A 22,827-nucleotide genomic window follows, 5' to 3' on the forward strand; every position below is an offset into this window, starting at 1 on the left:
AGTGGACACAGCCATAGGCACGGGTCGGTCCTCAGCAGGCACCGCAAGGATGGGACTAAGCAGTGCTTCCGCGATGGCAAGCGGAGCAAAGGTATGCGCTCTATCCTGGTCACTACCCGCTGCGGATGTCTCTCTGGGCTGAGGGTAGGATGTGTCAGCAGTCTCCCTAGCCGGGAATACAGGCGCAGCTAGCTGGCATGGGTCCGTCGAGAAGGAGTCAAGCGAGTTCACAAGCGCCTTCCCCGCTAAGTGTCCATTCTTCCCGCTCAGACAGCTATGTAGGACCCGCCCCCATCAGTCAGGTGTCCTGAACTGCTCCAGTCAGAAATCTCTTCCCTCTGCAACAATGGTGACAGCTCCGGCCCAGACATGCAAGAGAGATGGTTAGCTTGGCTCTCCTCCCTACAAGTGCGGTTCTGAAGCTTTTGAACATGTTTTAGTTTAATTTGAACAAACCTTGGATTTTACTGAAGGAGACGGAACTTTTTGAAATTGTCATAGTTAACTACGTCAAGACAGGACAGAGTTCCACGCACCTGCTGCAGCTGTCGGTGAGCTGGCTTTAACTTTTTCCATTCACAAGATTCTTTCTCAGAATGATTTTGGCTTACTCAAGTACATCTTGTCAAACCGCAGTTTAGTTTTTTATGTCTCTGTGTCAGCAGTGAGGATCTCCTGTCATAGTGTTTCATTTCATTCAAATCTCGACAGAGAGTTCACGCTGACACTGATGCACCCTGAGCCTGCAGGACAGCTTCCACCATCCGGATTAACTTGCGTTGCAATCTTTCATCAATTTTTCTCTGTCATCTATGTCCAAGGAGATTAGCTACAGTGCCATGGGTTGTAAACTTCTTCATTATGGAGATGGACTTGTAGCCTTGAGAATGTTGATATTTTTCAACAATTTTGTTTTTCAAGTCCTCAGACCATTCTCCTTTCTTTCAGAGACACACACTGGTTTCAGGTGTGATTTTTATACTGTCCATACCTGTTGCTTGCCACAGGTGAGTTTAATTGAGCATCACATGCTTGAAACAAAGTTGTTTACCCACAATTTTGGAAAGGTACCAACATTTGTGGAGTTTTGTGTGAAAGTTTGTTCAATTTTCCAATCTGATTTTTTTTTGTGTTGTTGCAATACACACAAAAGGAAATAAACATGTCTATAACAAGACATGACATTGCATTAGTTTTCTGGGAGAAATACTTCCTTTTCTGGAACAATATCAAGGGTGGCAACACTTTAGGCCATGACTGTATATACAGCTTTCAAAAATTACCACTGACCCCGCTTTAGTAGAGCAGTTTATGACTGTATTGGAGTTACAAGTTATTTTAAGGCCAAAAACTCAGATTTAGACTTGTTAGGATGGTGAATGTGAACGATTATGCAACAAGAGTAAATCTTGTTCAATAATGTTTGGAAATCATCCACTGATGGGGACCTTGATTGGATTGGTGACTCTAATGGAACCACTGATGTCCTAGATAAGATATTCGGATCGTATGCCTGCCCCCATATTCTCTGACTAACGAATATAAATCCTACAGTTCCTGTTCAGAAAAATTGAGGACACTATATTGGGTAGACAACATAAGTGATTTGAGAGGATAAATCTTGAATAAAATGTTTTCTGACTGTTAGTAGTCGAATAACCTTATTCACATCCAGGAGAGTCCTTATAAATCAAATTTAAGAGGGTACAAATTTAGAACCTTTTTGCAATGCAGAAAGTTGATCTTTTGAGAGGATAGTGGTTGATGGAAACAACTTTCCATATTGAATCTAATAGAAGTTCATGTTTCCTGGGTCTGCCTCAATACCTACGTTGATTTTGACTTCTGGCATTCTGATCTCCGTGTGCATTTTTTTTTCTTCTCGGGCACTTTTGTATGTTAGAGTTAGGGAAGAGTCAGACGGTCGTATAACTCAGACAAGGATCACAACTAGTGTTGAGCGATACCGTCCGATACTTGAAAGTATCGGTATCGGAAAGTATCGGCCGATACCGGCAAAGTATCGGATCCAATCCGATACCGATACCCGATACCAATACAAGTCAATGGGACTCAAGTATCGGACGGTATTCCTGATGGTTCCCAGGGTCTGAAGGAGAGGAAACTCTCCTTCAGGCCCTGGGAACCATATTAATGTGTAAAAGAAAGAATTAAAATAAAAAATATTGCTATACTCACCTGTCCGACGCAGCCGGGACCTCAGCGAGGGAACCGGCAGCGTTGTTTGTTTAAAATTCGCGCTTTTACTTGGTTACGTGAGGTCCCGGCTTGTGATTGGTCAGGGCGGCCATGTTGCCGGGACGCGGACCAATCACAGCAAGCCGTGACGAAATTACGTCACGGCTTGCTGTGATTGGTCCGCGTCCCGGCAACATGGCCGCCATTAACCAATCACAAGCCGGGACGTCACTGGAGGCTGGACACGCGCGCTTTTTAAAATACGCGCGTGTCCAGCCTCCCGTGACGTCACGGCTTGTGATTGGTTAATGGCGGCCATGTTGCCGGGACGTCACTGGAGGCTGGACACGCGCGCTTTTCAAAATACGCGCATGTCCAGCCTCCCGTGACGTCACGGCTTGTGATTGGTTAATGGCGGCCATGTTGCCGGGACGCGGACCAATCACAGCAAGCCGTGACGTAATTTCGTCACGGCTTGCTGTGATTGGTCCGCGTCCCGGCAACATGGCCGCCCTGACCAATCACAAGCCGGGACTTCACGTAACCAAGTAAAAGCGCGAAATTTAAACAAACAACGCTGCCGGTTCCCTCGCTGAGGTCCCGGCTGCGTCGGACAGGTGAGTATAGCGATATTTTTTATTTTAATTCTCTTTTTTACACATTATTACATTAATGTTGTTGCGATACCCGATACCCGATACCACAAAAGTATCGGATCTCGGTATCGGAAATTCCGATACAGCAAGTATCGGCCGATACCCGATACTTGCAGTATCGGAATGCTCAACACTAATCACAACGCAATAATTGGACTGGCCGTCGGCTCTTCCAACCCGAGCATGACAGCTGTATAGAAATATTCTCTGCCACACTCGGGTCAGGAGAGCCGACAGTCAATCCAAGCATTGCGGTACAATTCTTGTCCAAGTTGTTATATGGCCATTTGTCATGCTGTGACAGTAGGAATGCCGGGGAAGAGGGACCCTATACTGTCCCTAATCTAGGGAAGCCATAGTCTATCCATAACCCTGGGGTTACTCTTGAAGCTACCCAGCTCTCGTACCTGCTGCTATGTAATCCTATACAGCTTCCACCCTCCCCCCCCCAGTGAGGGAAGAGGCAGGGAGTATAAGGGGTAACACCAACTGGACAGACGGGCAAATCAAGGCACAATCACACAACAGGCACACAGGATAGAATACAAAGGGAAGATGGGTGCAACGTAATGGTGAAGAAAAGCAACATGAAGGACTGATAAAGACAAAGAAACGTTATGTGAAATTCTGGGCTTTCTGTTCTGATGAGTCAGTTTGGCTTCTCAATATGGAATGGGGTAAAGTCCCACTATGTTTCTTTACACATATTCATCACTCTTTACACACACTACAGCTCAACAGCATGCATATTGCACATATATACACATATATCTCACCTCCTTACTTACTAAAATCCCACACTGTCTGTCTACTATTTCAGCCTTCTTTTCTGCTCGCTTACTAAAACTGAACATGGACAAAACAGAATTCATCATCTTTCCCCCATCTCACTCTACCCCTCCACCAGACCTATCCATCAATGTCAATGGCTGCTCGCTTTCCCCAGTCCCACATGCCCGGTGCCTCGGGGTGATCCTCGAATCTGCCCTCTCTTTCAAGCCACATATCCAAGCCCTTGCCTCCTCCTGCCGTCTCAAACTCAAAAATATTTCCCAAATCCGTACATTCCTTGACCGCGACACCACAAAAACACTAATGCATGTGCAACGCCCCAGAGTCCTGGTCGTTGCAGTAATGTCGCTCTGCCACTAAGGGGAGTGATGTTACGTCTGATTGTACTAAAGGAGTTCACCTGACCAGGTATCACAGTCACACACTACACTTCACACTCCGGCCACCAGGGGGAGCAAAGGGTTCTATGTATTAGGCCACTCCTCACACTCGGGTAAAACTGGGGGTTGGATAGGAAGTTAGAGAGAAAGCTGAATGGAGAGTTCCAGGGAGGACCTGTCAGGGGTGGGATCCTGACAGCAGCCTAGCGAGAGATAGAACGTTACGGAGCTGCGCCTGCACCTCCTTGCGGCAGCATCCTAAGAAAGGACAAGAAGCGAAGTATATTGTGGAGAAGTGAAAAACGAGATCACAGCACTAGGAGATAATACCAGAAGGAGTCCTGCCTTAAGAACGGCAACTTCCTTCTGAGGTGCGTAGCCGGTGACCGGAACGCCGAGGGAGTGATTGGCTCTACGCATTACTCCGAACCACGGCAGGGCAGTTAATTCCAAGTTGGCTGTCCAACCTTTACACCTATGAAGACAACGGAGGCAAATTGTGGGAGAGGGGCGTCTCTAGGGTCCCTATAAAATAGCTCCAGGCCTACCCCGTCAAACGGGTGCGTCCTATCGATATCATCTGGGGGACGGAGAGAGAAACAGAAACATACATGACAGTTGTGAGGACTATCCCGTGGTGCTCAGCAGGGAAGTACTACAACACACAGGAGCTAGTAGGAAGGCTACTGATTTCCACCTGTAAAGGGAACTCTGGATGTGCCTTCGGATCGGCCGGTCTCAGCCAGCCCTGTTAGCAGTGCTCTGGATTGTGGATGCTGAAGTCTGCAACCCTGTGTCCTCATTATTTACTGCGACCTACACCATCATCATCTACCTTACTGGGAAGCCCTGGGGACATACTTCACCTGTGGGAAGGTATACCATCTAGCTGCCATAACATCACCCCAGTGGACCCCTAAGCAGCGCCGGTCACCCTGACCGAACACCACAGGTGGCGTCACGAACACTTGACAAACTACACCTTTAATTGGGCGCCCCTTAGCAGGGCCACCGTGACATCCCCAGAACTGAGACAGAAGGGACCCGGTACTGAGTACTCCACTGCCCTGCGACACTTCACATGCCCTTATCATCTCCCGCCTTGATTACTGCAACCTCCTACTCTCAGGACTCCCCTCTAGAACTCGGGCACCACTCCAATCCATCCTACACTCTGCTGCCTGACTAATCTACTTGTCTCACTGCTATTCCCCAGCCTCTCCCCTATGCCAAGCCCTTCACTGGCTTCCTATCGCCCAAAGACTCCAGTTCAAAACTCTCACAATGACATACAAAGCCATCCACAACCTGTCTCCTCCATACATCTGTGACATGGTCTCTCGGTACCTACACGCAACCTCCGATCCTTTCAAGATCTCCTTCTCTACTCCCCTCTCATCTCTTCTTCCCACAACCGCATCCAATAATAAATAAAAAAAAATTTATTTATATAGCGCCAACATATTCCACAGCGCTTTAAAAATTATAGAGGGGATTTGTACAGACAATAGACATTACAGCGTAACAAAAACACAGTTCAAAATAGATACCAAGAGAAGTGAGGGCCCTGCTGCTCGCAAGCTTATAATCTATAGAAAAAAGGGAGACACAAGAGGTGGATGGTAACAATTGCTTTCGTTGTTCGGACCGGCCACAGTGTAAGGCTCGGGTGTTCATGTAAAGCTGCATGAACCAGTTAACTGCCTAAGTATGTAACAGTACAGACACAGAGGGCTATTAACTGCATAAAGTGTATGAGAACATGATGTGAGGAACCGGATTATGTTTTTTTTTTTTTTTTTTATGATAGGCCACACAGGGATCGTTAGGTTAATGCGTTGAGGCGGTAGGCCAGTCTGAACAAATGCGTTTTTAGGGCACGCTTAAAACTGTGGGGATTGGGGATTAATCGTATTAACCTAGGTAGTGCATTCCAAAGAATCGGCGCAGCACGTGTAAAGTCTTGGAGACGGGAGTGGGAGGTTCTGATTATTGAGGATGCTAACCTGAGGTCATTAGCGGAACGGAGGGCACGGGTAGGGTGGTAGACGGAGACCAGAGAGGAGATGTAGGATGGTGCTGAGCCACGGAGTGCTTTGTATATGAGGGTAATAGTTCTCCCGTGCTTCCTCTATACTCTGGAACTTTCTACCCCAACAAATCGGACTCTCGCCTACCATAGAAACCTTCAAAAAGAACCTGAAGACCCACCTCTTCAAACAAGCCTACAACCTGATCCTCAACCTACTGAACCACCGCACAACCAGCTCTACCCTCTCCTAGTGTATCCTCACCCATCCCCTGCAGACTGTGAGCCCTCGCGGGCAGGGTCCTCCCTCCTTATGTACCTGTGTGCCTTGTTTTTGCTCATGTTTAATGTATTTGTCTATATTTGCCCCGTATTCACATGTAAAGCGCCGTGGAATAAATGGTGCTATAAAAATGTATAATAATAATATATCTCTGTGGCAGATACGTATACATTATATATACACGGCTCTGCTCTACGGGGCCTAAATTCAGAGCTTCATCCACACTACTAGTCCAGCACCATGACAACCAGAACAGCAGTCCTGCAAACTGAGCTTCTAGATCATGTGATCCCTGACTCCTCCCACACATGTGACTGATCACATGACTGTGACATCACAGCAGGTCCTGTAAGCACAGAAAAGCCATATCTCTTGTGTGAGGCTCTGCAGGAGGAGGAGGTAAGAGGAAATTCACCGCTATCGGGCGCAGGGGCCATTAACCCCTTCATGAGGGCCTTGTTTTGATTCCTAGTGACTGATCGTTTATTTATTGCTGCTTTTCATCGTCTCGTTCACTTTCTGATTTTTCTATCATTGTAGCCTTATTTCTTTGCTGGACGTGTTGTATTTCTATCTACCACCATTTCGAGATGCATATATTATATATAATGTGTTGTTTACGTTTTTTTATTTAAGGAGTTATTGGGGAATAAAGCAACTTCTTTTTGTGGGTTTTAAATTTACGCCATTTGCGACGTGTGTCAAATATTGCTACTTTTATTCTGGGGGTCGCTCCGATTACCAAATATGTATAAGGATTTTTTTTTACATTTTCACCGTCTGTCGCTATTCGCCATTGGAGAGGCGAAGGGGCTCAGTGCATCGTTACCCCCTCAGTCTGCATAGTGGGCACCCTCACATGGTGTCATTGTCGGCTCCTGTCCTCAGGACAGCACAGAGCGGCAGCTGCAGACCGGAGCCGGCGATGGCAACATGTGATCGCTGCTATAAACTGTGAGAGGTGGGGAGTAACAGGGCACTGAACTCTTGGCCACTTCAAGAGTGCACCGAAATCCCACATCAGCATACAAAATACATTATTTTTTATAGCAACTAAATCACTATAATCTATATTACAGGAATGATTTGTGTTGTATAGGGGCTATATCCCCTACATACCTGTACAAGTGGTTTAGTTCGTGTTTTGGGGGCGACAGACTCCCTTTAGGCTTCTTTTACACTTACCGGCTTTTTTGCGGTCCGTTATTGCCGCAATTTTCATGGCCTGACGCAATACCAGACCGCAAAAAACTTGCAGATCGCTGTTTTTCGGGTTTCCAATACTATGAAAATCAATGGGGCCACAAAAACAACGGAAGCTTGTTTTTGCGGTGCACCGTGAATTCCGTTTTTGCGGATCGCCGTTTTTTTTTTGGTCCTTACTTTTTCCCTACTATTCTAATTCAGAAAAACGCAGATCCGCAAGATTTTTTGCGGCAGACCGGGAAAATTACAGTGATACGGTCCGCAAAAACGGACTGCTAAAATCACGGTAAGTGTAAAAGAAACCTAAGCCGTGAAAAAGATTGAGCAGGCTCGATCTTTTTTCACGGCCATACGGCCGTTTTTGCAGCCCCATAGAAATCTATTGGGGACGCAAAACCATGGAAAGTGTTAAAGGGGTTTTCATTTGCCGGCTTGAGCTTTGTTTCCACATCAAAATTGATTGGTGCCGATTACGTTTCAACCCCCGCACCTTTGTGCATGATCCCCACCGATAGTGTGGATTGTAATGTCACTGGCATCTCTCAATTTCCATGCAGCTACATACGGTGCCAAACAATCTCTTTTGTTGCTCCTTAATGTGAGTACATTTCATTTGAACCTGTCATGTCCCCAAATGCTGTTAATCTTTAGATGTATGCAGGGCTGTGGAGTCAGTAAGCCAAACCTCCGACTCCTCAAATTCACTGACTCCCGACTCCACAGCCCTGGTCACTACTTAGCATGGACATAAAGTGCAGCACAGATTCATCTCTGCTAAAAGCCGAGATCCTTAAATCAGGAACAGAACAGACATTTACATGACATTTTATAACTTTCCCAAATTCTTATGAAAAAAATTACATCACATCCTGCACTGAACTACAGAGTTCTTTTATTATATATTTTAGGAATCGGAGTCGCTCCATTCTATTCTGACTCCGACTCCACAACCCTGGCTATATTGTTAATTTTCATGTTAATTGCATTAGAAAGTTGCCCACTACTGGGAGAAAATGTTAACTTTTATTGCTCTCAGGAGCCACTAAGTTTCAGATCAACCTAATATCTGCAGGACAAAATTTTGTGTATAAACCCGCCCATAGAGTGAAATCCATTTCAGAAAAAACTGTATAAAACATGAAGATTTTTGCTGCTGAAAATTCCACCATAAATCTGCCAGTCTCGCTGTTAATTCACTTAATTGTCAGTAATCCCTGTGGGCGGTCAGTATCGAGCTGCGAACTATTTAATGACATTTGATGTCACAGCAGAGTGGCGGCATGGTCACAATCTGGAGTATCACAGCAGCGTAACAGCACAGACACTATCTGGGGCACCACAGCAGCATAACAGCACGGACACTATCTGGGGCACCACAGCAGCGTAACAGCACAGACACTATCTGGGGCACCACAGCAGCATAACAGCACGGACACTATCTGGGGCACCACAGCAGCATAACAGCACGAACACTATCTGGGGCACCACAGCAGCATAACAGCACGGACACTATCTGGGGCACCACAGCAGCATAACAGCACGGACACTATCTGGGGCACCACAGCAGCATAACAGCACGAACACTATCTGGGGCACCACAGCAGCATACGGACACTATCTGGGGCACCACAGCAGCATAACAGCACGGACACTATCTGGGGCACCACAGCAGCATAACAGCACAGACACTATCTGGGGCACCACAGCAGCATAACAGCACGGACACTATCTGAGGCACCACAGCAGCATAACAGCACGGACACTATCTGGGGCACCACAGCAGCATAACAGCACGGACACTATCTGGGGCACCACAGCAGCATAACAGCACGGACACTATCTGGGGCACCACAGCAGCATAACAGCACAAACACTATCTGGGGCACCACAGCAGCATGGTGGCACGGACACTATCTGGGGCACCACAGCATCATACGGACACTATCTGGGGCACCACAGCAGCAAAACAGCACGGACATTATCTGGGGTATCACAGCAGCATAACAGCACGGACACTATGTGGGGTACCACAGCAGCATAACAGCACGGACACTATATGGGATACCACAGCAGCATGGTGCCACGGTCACAGTCTGGGGTACCACAGCAGCATGGTGACATGGTCACAGTCTGGGGTACTACAGCTGCATGGCGGCACAGTCACATTCTGGGGTTCCACAGCAGTGCGGTGGCACGGTCACAGTCTGGGGTACCACAGCAGCATGGTGGCACAGTTACAACCTGGGGTACAACAGCAGCGTAACAGCATGGACACTATCTGGGGTACTACAGCACCATGGCGGCACAGTCACAGTCTGGGGTACTACAGCACCGTGGTGGCACGGTCACAGTCTGGGGTACCACAGCTTGCTTGTACTTTTAGTTACTAAAAAACAACAGGCTCATTTCCACCTCAAATGTCTTAATATGGTTTGGACATGATGGAATCGCTGGGAATTTACAGTTAAGATTCTGCCCCGCAACTACTCATTGATTTACCGAATGATACACAATGTTTTTCATTCACATGCAACAGTATGCTCGTTCCTATGCAGATTCTGGCCTGTTGATTAATAGCCTGTCTACATAGGCCAACCCTACTTTTGATGCGCAGAGGAGGCGTATATAGGTGTGATTTGGGGGACATTGCCCTGTATTTGCTGTTCTACCGTTCAGTTTTCAGTTAAGACTCTGTCTCTGATGACATAACACTGACAATTTACATGAGATGTCTGTTGATATCTTTCTCTAACGTTACCGACTCCACCATACACAGGGACGCTCGGCGGTGAGTGAGCCGGTGCCGAACGCTCAGACAGCAGCTTATCTGATGGAGAACAGAAGAATCAGTCTTTTATAAGCAACAAGCTGGATCCTTATGTCCTTCCGACATTATTTTTCAGGGGAGAGTCGGGAGACCCCCATACACATTAGAGGGTTGACTGATCCCACCAAAGTCAGTGTATTTGGATGAGTTTTATCCAATGTGTATGGGGGCCTTAATGGGTTATTCCCAAAATATAAACAAATTATCCCCTACCCATAGGATGGGGAATAACTTGCTGATCACTGGGTGTCCGAACTCTGCAATCCTGAGATCAGGGCTTAAGAGCCTTGAGAACTCAACTCTGCAGCTTTGCCTCCCCGGTCAGGCTGCTGCTTTTATGGTACTGGGTCACGGAGGTCCAAGTGCTGGTCAAATCCTACCTGGGGCGTCCCGGTCTTTGTCAATTATGTGGTTACTAATAATATTAATAAAAAGGTTTGCGACTCCAATTGGGATGTTCAGCCTGGTACGGCCGGGCACTGATGAAGGTCCCTGGGAGTTAGGTGGTGATGGACAGTGCCCGATGATTAACCCCTTCCCAACTAGGGCTGGCTCCCAAGGCAGTAGGAGCACGAATGATGCAGCAGAGAATAATCAGCGTTAGACGGGGTAATGATCACTTTGTACCTTTTACTGAAGTTCTGCAAACAGTTCCAGAATTTTCCATACAATTCACATACAGGTTTTTGGTCAGGCCTCCATGGTGAGAGTTCAGTCTGCTGCGACATAGCGAAGCCATCCTGATGCTAATTATACCTCTGGTAAATGATTCCTTGGACCCCCAGTTACTGGATCCTTGATCCCTTCCAGTGAGCAGGCAGCTCGAATCCTGTGGAAAACTCTCTCTTTTACTCTTCGCCACGACAGCACCCCACTGGAGAGAGGGATCCGCCCCGCAGGAACAGGAAACCTATTGAGAAATAAAAGGGGGCGGTCCGCCTCTCCTCCTCAGTTTAGGTTTCCTGTTCCTGCGGGAACGACAGGATTACTATTAAGAGAAATACCTGGGCATGCACGCCGCCTGTGCGGTATCTTTAAGAACGGCAGGGGCTGCAGTCCAGAGGCAGCGTCGGGGGAGATCCGTTTGACGGCTCCCTCCTCGGTCTGACAAGAAGCCCGGATGATGACCTGGTCCGGGTGAGGCCGCCGGGCATCATTTCCAAAAATGGGTGGCGGAAGCAAGCGCCGGAATCCTCGCTGGTCAGGTGAGGCAGCGTTCCGGAAGTAAGTCCGAGGAAAATCCCGGACTGCGCATGCGCCGACCACCACCACCAATGATTTGCCCGGAAGTATAGCCTTGGACTTCCGGAGCATCCAAGCTGCGGCCAGCCGCGGGGGGGAGGCGCGGCCTTCGCGCATGCGCAATGCCGCAAAAGTAAAAAAAAAAAAAAAAAGGACGCTCAAAACGCCCTATATAAATCAAACGAGCACCATTATTTGGCGATGCACGATGTCATCCCCAGGTGCCATGGACCCTGTAACAGGAGACCAAGTACCCCCCGCCAAGGATCGTCCCAGCAAAGGATCTTCAGACACCGGTCACAAGAGCGGCTCGGTGGATAGATCCAGGACAGGATCACAGGCTTCTGATCCGGTATTATCAGCTTCACTGGGTGAGTGTGACTAAACTCTACCTATTAAGCTAATGCTATCTCCCCTCTCTCTCTCTTCCTCCTTCTCTCGTCAGCGCACCACGGGTCAGGTTAAAAAGCGACAAAAAACAAAACATAGGGAATGCGCCTTATGTAGCCAGCCCCTACCGGACTCATACCCCAAAAAACTCTGCAAGGACTGCATAACTGAAACCACACAAGAAGCGGCAATGTCCGTTACGGACTTGCGTACCATTATCAGGGAGGAGTTGAGGGCTATGTCCCAGGATAAACCTCATAAAACTAAACCCACAAGACCAACACCCTCGTCAGATTCAGATAGTGACCAGGCTGTATGTTCAGACGATTCCCCACCATCATCATCATCGTCCTCATCGTCTGAAATTGAGGGACGTTCTTGTTTCCCGGTGGAAAGTGTGGACAACTTAGTGAAATCTATACGAGACACTATGGGGTGTGAGGAAACAAAAGGTGCACAAACCACGCAAGACATAATGTTTGCGGGTTTGGCAGAGAGAAAAAGGAGATGTTTTCCAGTCATACCAGCAGTAAAAGCATTAATAAAAAGGGAGTGGGAAAAGCAGGATCAGAGAAGCTTCCTACCCTCAGCGTCAAAACGAAAATATCCGTTTAATGACGAGGAGCTTCTTACATGGACTAAAGTCCCTAAGGTTGACGCTGCCGTAGCCTCTACCTCGAAGCAGTCAACCTTACCTGTAGAAGATGCGGGACTGCTCTCTGACCCTCTGGATCGCAAAGCCGAGTCCTCCCTAAAAAGATCCTGGGAGGCGAGTACAGGAATATTTAAGCCGGCAGTAGCAAGCACTTGCACAGCCAGATCGATGCTCATATGGATCGATCAATTGGACCAACAAATTGAGAATAAGATCTCAAGAGAAAAATTACGGGCAGCTATCCCCTTGATACGAGGCGCAGCAGCCTTTATGGCAGACGCATCCGCGGACTCCCTTCGGTTAGCGGCAAGATCTGCAGGTCTGGTAAACAACGCAAGGCGTGCATTGTGGAGGAAAAGCTGGAAAGGCGATGCGCAATCAAAATCTAAGATATGCGCCATCCCATGTGAGGGTGAGTTCCTCTTTGGCAAAACTCTAGACAACATACTAAAAAAAGCAAAAGACAGGAAAAAAGCTTTTCCTGACTCTTCTATTCCCTTTTATAGAAGAGCCTTTAAAAGGAGACCGTTTGGCAAAAGAAGGCAAACGGATAGGTCTACAACATGGACCGCTAAGGACGACAAGCAGAGAGGTACCATGTTTAGAAGACCCAACCCCCCAAAAGACAACAAATACTGAGAATATACCAGTTGGGGGCAGACTGAAGTTTTTCGCCACTCAATGGGAAAAAATAACATCTAGCTCGTGGGTTTTAAATATCATCCGAGATGGAATTAAACTAAAATTCTCTCGTGTTCCCCACGAGTCTTATATTATAACATCCCTCAGCTCGCCTATACAGCAACAGGCGCTAGAGCTTGAAATTCAAACCCTATTATCAAAACGGGTCTTAGTCCAAGTTCCGGTGGGGCAGGAGGGTAGAGGATTCTACTCTCCCCTATTCCTAATTTCTAAGCCCGACGGTTCTTTCAGGACAATCATAAACCTTAAAAAACTCAATTCATTCATTGAAAACTATACATTTAAAATGGAATCCATTAGGTCCACCATAAAGCTCCTCTTCCCAAACTGTATGATGGGGGGCATTGATCTAAAGGATGCTTACTATCATCTCCCTATTCATGACAGGTACCAAAAATTCCTCAGGGTGGCAGTAAAAATCAACAACGAGGTTCGTCATTTCCAATATGTGGCCTTGCCCTTCGGCCTCTCAACAGCGCCGAGGATCTTCACCAAGATTATGCTAGAGGTGATGGCCTACCTTCGCCAGAAGGAAACCTTGATTGTGCCCTATCTGGATGACTTTTTGGTAATAGGAAATTCAGTTACTCAATGCACTGATCGTTTAGCTCACGCAATTTCCTCTCTACAGGACCTGGGCTGGATAATCAATACCGACAAATCCAGACTCACTCCACTTTCCCGTCAGGCATTCTTGGGGTTCCATTTAGACTCCATATCTCAAAAGTGTCTCCTGCCACAGGTAAAGATTCTACTGATCAGACACAAAGTCCTAGCCGCAATAAATAATCCACGGATATCCCTAAGACAAGCTATGTCATTATTAGGGTCTCTTATCTCTTGTATACCTGCAGTGAGATGGGCTCAACACCATACTCGAATGCTACAACATCAAATTTTACAAGAGGATAGACGGTTATGTGGTCACCTAAATGCAAAAATAACCTTATCTCAGGAGGTTTTAACTTCCTTAGAGTGGTGGCTAGACTCAAACCATTTGATGAGTGGGGTTCCATGGGTAATAACGCCATCTCATACCATAACCACTGATGCCAGTCCTCATGGATGGGGCGCTCATATGGGGAATGATTATTGTCAAGGGTCATGGAACATGGAGGAAAGCTGCAGCTACTCTAATGTTAAAGAACTAAATGCTGTAAAATACGCCTTATATCATTTCCTCCCACAGCTTCGAGGGAAAGACGTCAGAGTCCTGTCCGACAACACCACCACGGTGGCGTATCTAAACAAGCAAGGAGGCACGCGATCAGAGACTCTGATGTCTTCTGCTACAGAAATCTTGAATCTAGCAGAAAGTCACCTAACATCCCTTACTGCACTGCACATAAGAGGAGCAAACAATCAGCAGGCGGACTTTTTAAGTCGACACACCTTGAGACAAGGGGAGTGGTGCCTAAACCAGCAAATTTTTCTGGACGTAATATCTCTTTGGGGCCGTCCTCAGATAGATCTCTTCGCCACAAGAAGAAACAGAAAAGTCCAGAGATTCGCCTCCTTATCTCCAGCGGATCATCCGGACATTCTGGACGCGCTCCAAGCCCCTTGGCAGTTCAGTCTGGCGTACGCGTTTCCTCCGATCATATTGCTACCTCAAGTCATACGCAAAATCAGAGAAGAAGGAGCGAGAATTATTCTGATAGCTCCATTCTGGCCCAAGAGACCATGGTTCTCATGGCTACAGACCATGTCGGTCTCAGATCCTTGGGTCCTCCCCTCAACACCCAACCTTCTCTTCCAGGGTCCGTTTTTCCACCCTCAGGTGGACAATCTCCACCTGACGGCCTGGAATTTGAGAGGCAGATGCTAAGATCGAGAGGATTCTCGGGGGGTTTGATTGATACACTTCTCCAAAGTATAAAACCTTCCACCACGAAAATTTATACGAGAGTATGGAAGAAATTTTTACAATTCCATACATCTACCAACATATCAGAAATTCCGATACATTCTATCCTGGAATTTCTTCAAAAAGGGAGAGAACTAGGGTTAACTGTAAACACCTTAAAAGTTCATGTTTCAGCATTAGGAGCCCTCTATGGCCATAACATTGCGGGGGATAGATGGGTATCCAGATTTATTACAGCCTGCGAGAGAATAAATCCAGTTAACATACCTAGGATTCCACCCTGGGATTTAAATTTAGTTTTACAAGCTCTAACTGCCTCTCCTTTCGAGCCAATAGACTCAATACCCATTAAATGTCTATCACTAAAAACGGCCCTCTTGGTAGCACTGACTTCAGCTAGGAGAATCAGTGACATCCAAGCACTTTCTGTAGATCCACCTTTTTTGTTGACTTTTCAGGATAAGTTAATTCTTAAACCAGACCCTTCCTACCTTCCCAAAGTAGCAAAAAAATTCCATAGATCACAAGAAATAATCTTGCCCACTTTCTTCAGTAATCCCTCCACTCCTGAAGAACAGAAATATCACACTCTAGACGTTAAAAGAGTAGTGTTAGAATACATTGAAAGGACCAGCAGCTGGCGACAGAGTAGGGCTCTGTTTATTTCCTTCCAGGGTCACAAGAAGGGTCATGGAGTAACAAAAAGCACCTTATCCCGGTGGATCAGAGAGTCTATCAGACTGGCTTATTCCGCGAGGAAAGAAAACCCTCCGGAAGGCATAACAGCACACTCTACCAGAGCGATGGCATCCTCCTGAGCAGAGAGGGGAGACGTCCCAATTGAAACTATATGTAAGGCGGCAACTTGGTCAAATGCTTCTACATTCTATAACCACTATAGGCTAGACCTATCGTCAACTTCTGACCTAGACTTTGGCAGGACTGTCCTCAGCACGGTGGTCCCCTCCCTAGGTGATGGTCTCTGAAAGATCTCCAGTGGGGTGCTGTCGTGGCGAAGAGTAAAAAGCCGGATTACTCACCGGTAATGCTCTTTTAGTGAGTCCACGACAGCACCCTCTTACATCCCTCCCTAGATTTATATAATACATATTATTTGAGTAAAATCCTTTTAATCATAAGCAAATAAGTTTAAAGAATGAAATAAATGATATTTGCCTAATACTGGCGGTCCTCTGGGTACTCTGAAATCAAAACTGAGGAGGAGAGGCGGACCGCCCCCTTTTATTTCTCAATAGGTTTTCTGTTCCTGCGGGGCGGATCCCTCTCTCCAGTGGGGTGCTGTCGTGGACTCACTAAAAGAGCATTACCGGTGAGTAATCCGGCTTTTTGCAGCAGTGTCCCTGTCATTATATGAAAACCGAGCAGTCTTTCAGTTTAGCATGGACCCTGGAAGTCTCTGTGCTCTACGGACTGATACTCTACCCTGGCATGCAGCTTGTCCTGGCAGAGAGAGCACGATCTTCTCCTCGGCCTGCAGACCTCCATGTTCCCACCTCTAAGTTTGGCTATGTGCACACGTTGCAGATTTGACTGTGGAATTTTCTGTGCAGATTCTGCATTTCTTGGCAGAAAATGCAGGTCAGAATCTGCGCTTTTTTTTTTTTGGTATGTGCACACGTTGCAGATTTTTGTGCGGATTTCTTCCTTTTTTTTACCCCTGCAGATTTCTATTATGGAATGGGTGCAGAAACGCAGCAGATCTGCATGAAGAATAGACATGGTCCTTTTTTGAATCTGCTGCGTTTTCCGTGCAGATTTTTCTGCACCATTAGCACAGCGTTTTTCTTTGCCATTTACATTGTACTGTAAATCACTTGTGGATCTGCAGCGTTTCTGCACAGAAAAAAAAGCTGCAGATCTGCAGCAAATCTGCAACATGTGCACATCTTCACTGGCTGCTCAGCACATTGCAACCTCTCAGAAGCACCTGGTCCCCTCTCAGGGATCATGCACACTTCCTGGTTCAGGCAAAAGTGCACAATCTTACAGTAAAGGATCTGGTAAAATGTGTGGATGCAGTTTTTCCCAGCAGAGAAACCAGCACTCACCATAGCTGGCAATATACAGTTAGGTCCATATATATTTGGACAGAGACAACATTTTTCTAATTTTGGTTATAGACATTACCACAATGAATTCTAAACAAAACAATTTAGATGCAGTTGAAGTTCAGACTTTCAGCTTTAATTTGAGGGTATCCACATTAAAATTGGATGAAGAGTTTAGGAGTTTCAGCTCCTTAACCTGTGCCACCCTGTTTTTAAAGGGACCAAAAGTAATTGGACAATTGACTCCAAGGCTATTTCATGGACAGGTGTGGGCAATCCCTTCGTTATGCCATTCTCAATTAAGCAGATAAAAGGCCTGGAGCTGATTTGAGTTGTGGTGCTTACATTTGGAAGGTTTTGCTGTGAAGTAAACATGCGGTCCAAGGAGCTCTCCATTCAGGTGAAACAAGCCATCCTTAAGCTGCGAAAACAGAAAAAAACCATCCGAGAAATTGCTACAATATTAGGAGTGGCAAAATCTACAGTTCGGTCCATCCTGAGAAAGAAAGAAAGCACTGGTGAACTCATCAATGCAAAAAGACCTGGGCGTCCACGGAAGACAACAGTGGTGGGTGATCGCAGAATAATCTCCATGGTGAAGAGAAACCCCTTCACAACAGCCAACCAAGTGACCAACACTCTCCAGGAGGTCGGCGCATCAATATCCAAATCTACCATAAAGAGAAGACTGCATGAAAGTAACTACAGAGGGTTCACTGCACGGTGCAGCCACTCATAAGCATCAAGAATAAAAAGGCTAAAAACATCTAAAAAAGCCAGCACAGTTCTGGAAGAACATTCTTTGGACAGATGAAACCAAGATCAACCTCTACCAGAATGATGGAAAGAGAAAAGTATGGGGAAGGCGTGGTACAGCTCATGATCCAAAGCATACCACATCATCTGTAAAACACGGTGGAGGCAGTGTGATGGCTTGGGCATGCATGGCTGCCAGTGGCACTGGGTCACTAGTGTTTATTGATGATGTGACACAGGACAGAAGCAGCCGAATGAATTCTGAGGTCTTCAGAGCCGCCATACTGTGTGCTCAGATCCAGCCAAATGCAACCAAACTGATTGGTCGTCGTTTCATACTACAGATGGACAATGACCCAAAACATAAAGCCAAAGCAACCCAGGAGTTAATTAAATCAAAGAAGTGGAATATTCTTGAATGGCCAAGTCAGTCACCTGATCTCAACCCAATTGAGCCGCATTTCACTTGTTAAAGACTAAACTTCAGACAGAAAGGCCACAAACAAACAGCAACTGAAAACCACCGCAGTGAAGACCTGGAGTAGCATCAAAAAGGAGGAAACACAGTGTCTGGTGATGTCAACGAGTTCAAGACTTCAGGCAGTCATTGCCAACAAAGGGTTTTCAACCAAGTACTAGAAATGAACATTTTATTTAAAATTATTGAATCTGTCCAATTACTTTTGGTCCCTTTAAAAACAGGATGGCACATGTTAAGGAGCTGAAACTCCTAAACCCTTCATCCAATTTTAATGTGGATACCCTCAAATGAAAGCTGAAAGTCTGAACTTCAACTGCATCTGAATTGTTTTGTTTAAAATTCATTGTGGTAATGTCTATAACCAAAATAAGAAAAATGTTGTCTCTGTCCAAATATACACTCACCGGCCACTTTATTAGGTACACCATGCTAGTAACGGGTTGGACCCCCTTTTGCCTTCAGAACTGCCTCAATTCTTCGTGGCATAGATTCAACAAGGTGCTGGAAGCATTCCTCAGAGATTTTGGTCCATATTGACATGATGGCATCACACAGTTGCCGCAGATTTGTCGGCTGCACATCCCAAAGATGCTCCATACAAGGCAGGATGGATCCATGCTTTCATGTTGTTTACGCCAAATTCTGACCCTACCATCCGAATGTTGCAGCAGAAATCGAGACTCATCAGACCAAGCAACATTTTTCCAATCTTCTACTGTCCAATTTCGATGAGCTTGTACAAATTGTAGCCTCAGTTTCCTGTTCTTAGCTGAAAGGAGTGGTACCCGGTGTGGTCTTCTGCTGCTGTAGCCCATCTGCTTCAAAGTTCGACGCACTGTGCGTTCAGAGATGCTCTTAGGCCTACCTTGGTTGTAACGGGTGGCGATTTGAGTCACTGTTGCCTTTCTATCAGCTCGAACCAGTCTGCCCATTCTCCTCTGACCTCTGGCATCAACAAGGCATTTCCGCCCACAGAACTGCCGCTCACTGGATTTTTTTTCTTTTTCGGACCATTCTCTGTAAACCCTAGAGATGGTTGTGCGTGAAAATCCCAGTAGATCAGCAGTTTCTGAAATACTCAGACCAGCCCTTCTGGCACCAACAACCATGCCACGTTCAAAGGCACTCAAATCACCTTTCTTCCCCATACTGATGCTCGGTTTGAACTGCAGGAGATTGTCTTGACCATGTCTACATGCCTAAATGCACTGAGTTGCCGCCATGTGATTGGCTGATTAGAAATTAAGTGTTAACAAGAAGTTGGACAGGTGTACCTAATAAAGTGGCCAGTGAGTGTATATGGACCTAACTGTATATCTAAGTATATCACACATGCAGGCATGGGCACCACACAGCCTTGTCCCGAATAGAGAGGAGGTGCGTGTGCTCCGTCTCCCCTCAGTTCGTTGTGTTTGGGACAGCTGAGCTATTTCCAACAGTCCTGTAGAAAGTCAACGGAGTGGAGGCTGCTGAGCATGAGCACCACCTCTCCATTCAGGACGAGGTCACAGAGTCCAGTTCTCGGGGTTCTAAAGCCTTAATCTTGGGATCGCGGGGGGTCTCAGTTGTCGGATCCCCACCAATCTGATGTTGTATTTTTTGAGGAGAGAGGGATTAACCCTTTACGAATAAAGCAGGGTCAAGTCTTAGAGATTGCATTGTGTTTGTACCCATGCAGCAAAACCCCTGGACGAAGCATTTCATTGCGAAACGCGCGTCGGATGTGGTGGGTCCCCAGGAGTACTCCATAGGTAAATATACATATGATTTCTTACGCATACACTTGTACTGTGATGTATATTAATATTATGGTCTAATGCCAACATATGGCTTTTGTGCATAGTTACATATTACCATCTCTCTTGTGTATATTCCTTTATATATATATATTTTCTTTGGTATTTAATTATTTATATGGTTGTGCACATCTTCTATTTGGGTTAGTTCCTGGGTTGCCCACCATGTTTACCTGTGCTTGTGATTTTTGCCCACCTTTTAATTACTGTATCTTAATAACTTTAATAAAGATTATGGTTAGTTTTATTGGCCTTGTGTGAAGTTTGGTCTTTTGAGGGTACCCATGCAGCAAAAGTCAACTTGACATTCCATTTTGGGGGTGCAATGTTGTGATAAATCACCTGCCTCTCCTATATAAAACTGCTGAAGAAACATGATAATAATGACATTATTTGTGTTAATTCAGCTCTGCTACATCTCTATACATTACATGCTTGATACAAGAGGATTTACTGCAGAAAATCCCCACTACATCATCCTAGTAAACAGCTGACAAATTTGACACTACTACATCTGTGCGCTCTATTATTATACAATACATGCGGTTTCATTTAGGACTGAAGAGTAAACTCGACTCTGCTACATCCGAGCACCAGCGTTATATAATATTATCGGTGTATGTATGTGGAGCTCAATGTGTTCTTCAGTCTTTATTAAAACCACAGGCAGTGAAGTAAAATCAGAGTGCGTAGATGTAGCAGCGTTGAGTGTGTGCTACAGTTCTACCCAAAACCAGAAATATTGTAAAATCATTGTGTGCCCAGATGTAGCTGAACTGAGATACAAACCCAGCTCTGCTACATCTGTGCGCACTATGGTTTCCCATAAACCTATCGCCTGCTGATCTCAGTGTAGCAGAGCTCAGTCTGACAGCCGTAGGTTTACCTGTACTTCTCTGTACAGCCATAGCTGGTGATGGACTGTGGTGTTCAGACATTTTTAGCTCTGTGGTTTTACATAGGACTGCAGGAACAGGAGCAGAACAGCTAGCTGACCCTGGTTCTACTCTGCCGTATTTCCTGCACGCCTCTGTGTCTTTTTAGATTATCTCATGCAGGAAAGCGGAGAAGCGCGGGATCAGAAAGTCTTTCCTCTTGTAGATGAGTTTTTATGTAACATCTGGCTCCTGACTTTAAAAGCCAGCCTGCGCCACAATACAGGAGAAGTCTCGTGCTTAGTAATACGCATGAGACTTTCTTTTTTCCTTCCTTCTTTTTTTTTTTTCTTTTAAGTGGAAAATGGCCCAGAACGGCTGTCCACAACAGTTATACGGTCGTTATTGCATCCACTACACAAGAACAATGTTCTTTTGTGCAGCGCAAATGATCATTTCACCTGACGAACAAGAGTTTAACTCTTCCGTCGGGGAATCAGTCAATTTTTCGCGCTTCTTGATTATCATGGAATGATAGTAATTGTACAGTGCAAATGGACCGTTATCGAGATTTTATTACAGCCCTGTCCACATAGTGATCATGGAGTAAGTGTATGAAAAAGAAAGAAATGCAAAAAATTGCACTGATTTTTCTTACATTTTATTTTTTTTTTACATCTGCACCATCTCCTGTAATTGTATTTTTATGTCAGATTTTTTTTTACTTCTCTTCTTTCCATTCATGTTGCTTCAATATAGGATCCCGCGTATATCATTTCCTGATTGACCCATAGAGGATGAATCTGGACCAAGGCAAGATGGCAGAGAGGTTATTAAAACTCACCCTAGAGATCCTCTTCCATCTTACAGGAGAGGTGAGAGATTCTGGTGACTTCACATTACACCATTCTAATCGAAGCAACGAAAAGTCAGGAGTACGGACGAGCACCCCCACCAAAATCATACATACAAATCATACATAGGCACCACAATCCAAAGAGGCTCATAAAAAAGCTGCTTCGTGGGCATAAAATAATATCTTTATTTAACATGAATTCAAAATGAAAGAACGAGGATAAAAAAAATCACTGATACATCAATAATGCAGATGAGTAATGGCATCCTGTATCCACACTCCCCCCAAAACTAAGACTTGAGGGTCAAAGAATAGGGGTCCTCCCTTGTGCATGAAATGATACAACAATGCAATGAAATATGAAAATTCTGGTCAACTGCTACTATAATGTGTTAGTGAAGGTAGATCCACCACAAATCAACTCATAGAGCAAGTGCAAATCAATATACATGCGAAATAGAAGCAAAGCGGCTGGTAAGGTGCGATGTATAACAATGGCGACCCTAGCTGTAAATGGGCATCAGGTCACAGTGCAAAAGCGGTAATGAAAAAAAGAGTGGGGAGGAACTGAAAGCAAGATGTGGAAGGAAAAGAGCCCATGTGTTTCGCTACTGTAATGCAACTTCCTCAGCGGTAAATAATAGTTTATTTACCCCCTGAGGAGTAAAGCAGTGAAACGCGTGGGATCACTAGGTCATTTACAGCTTGTGTTTCAAACGTTAACATGCAATAAATTCCAATATAGTGATTGAAACACTAGCTGTAA

General features: G+C 45.7%; 1 protein-coding gene across 2 annotated transcripts in view; it reads left to right on the forward strand.

The window, feature by feature from the left end:
• The window catches only part of LOC143769485 (uncharacterized), a 52,461-nt gene that overhangs the window by 16,029 nt on the left and 13,605 nt on the right, over nucleotides 1-22,827 (forward strand). Inside the window, exons 2-3 of one of the 2 annotated variants that reach the window (XM_077258103.1) lie at nucleotides 20,213-20,285; nucleotides 21,965-22,080. In XM_077258103.1, coding sequence (XP_077114218.1) covers nucleotides 22,003-22,080 — 78 coding nt within the window. In that variant the 5' untranslated portion in view covers nucleotides 20,213-20,285; nucleotides 21,965-22,002. Of the gene's footprint in view, nucleotides 1-6,623; nucleotides 6,739-20,212; nucleotides 20,286-21,964; nucleotides 22,081-22,827 lie in introns of those variants that run through there. The other variant, XM_077258104.1, reaches the window with a different exon arrangement.

This window comes from Ranitomeya variabilis, chromosome 4 (genome assembly GCF_051348905.1).
Source record: "Ranitomeya variabilis isolate aRanVar5 chromosome 4, aRanVar5.hap1, whole genome shotgun sequence".
Lineage (NCBI taxonomy): Eukaryota > Metazoa > Chordata > Amphibia > Anura > Dendrobatidae > Ranitomeya > Ranitomeya variabilis.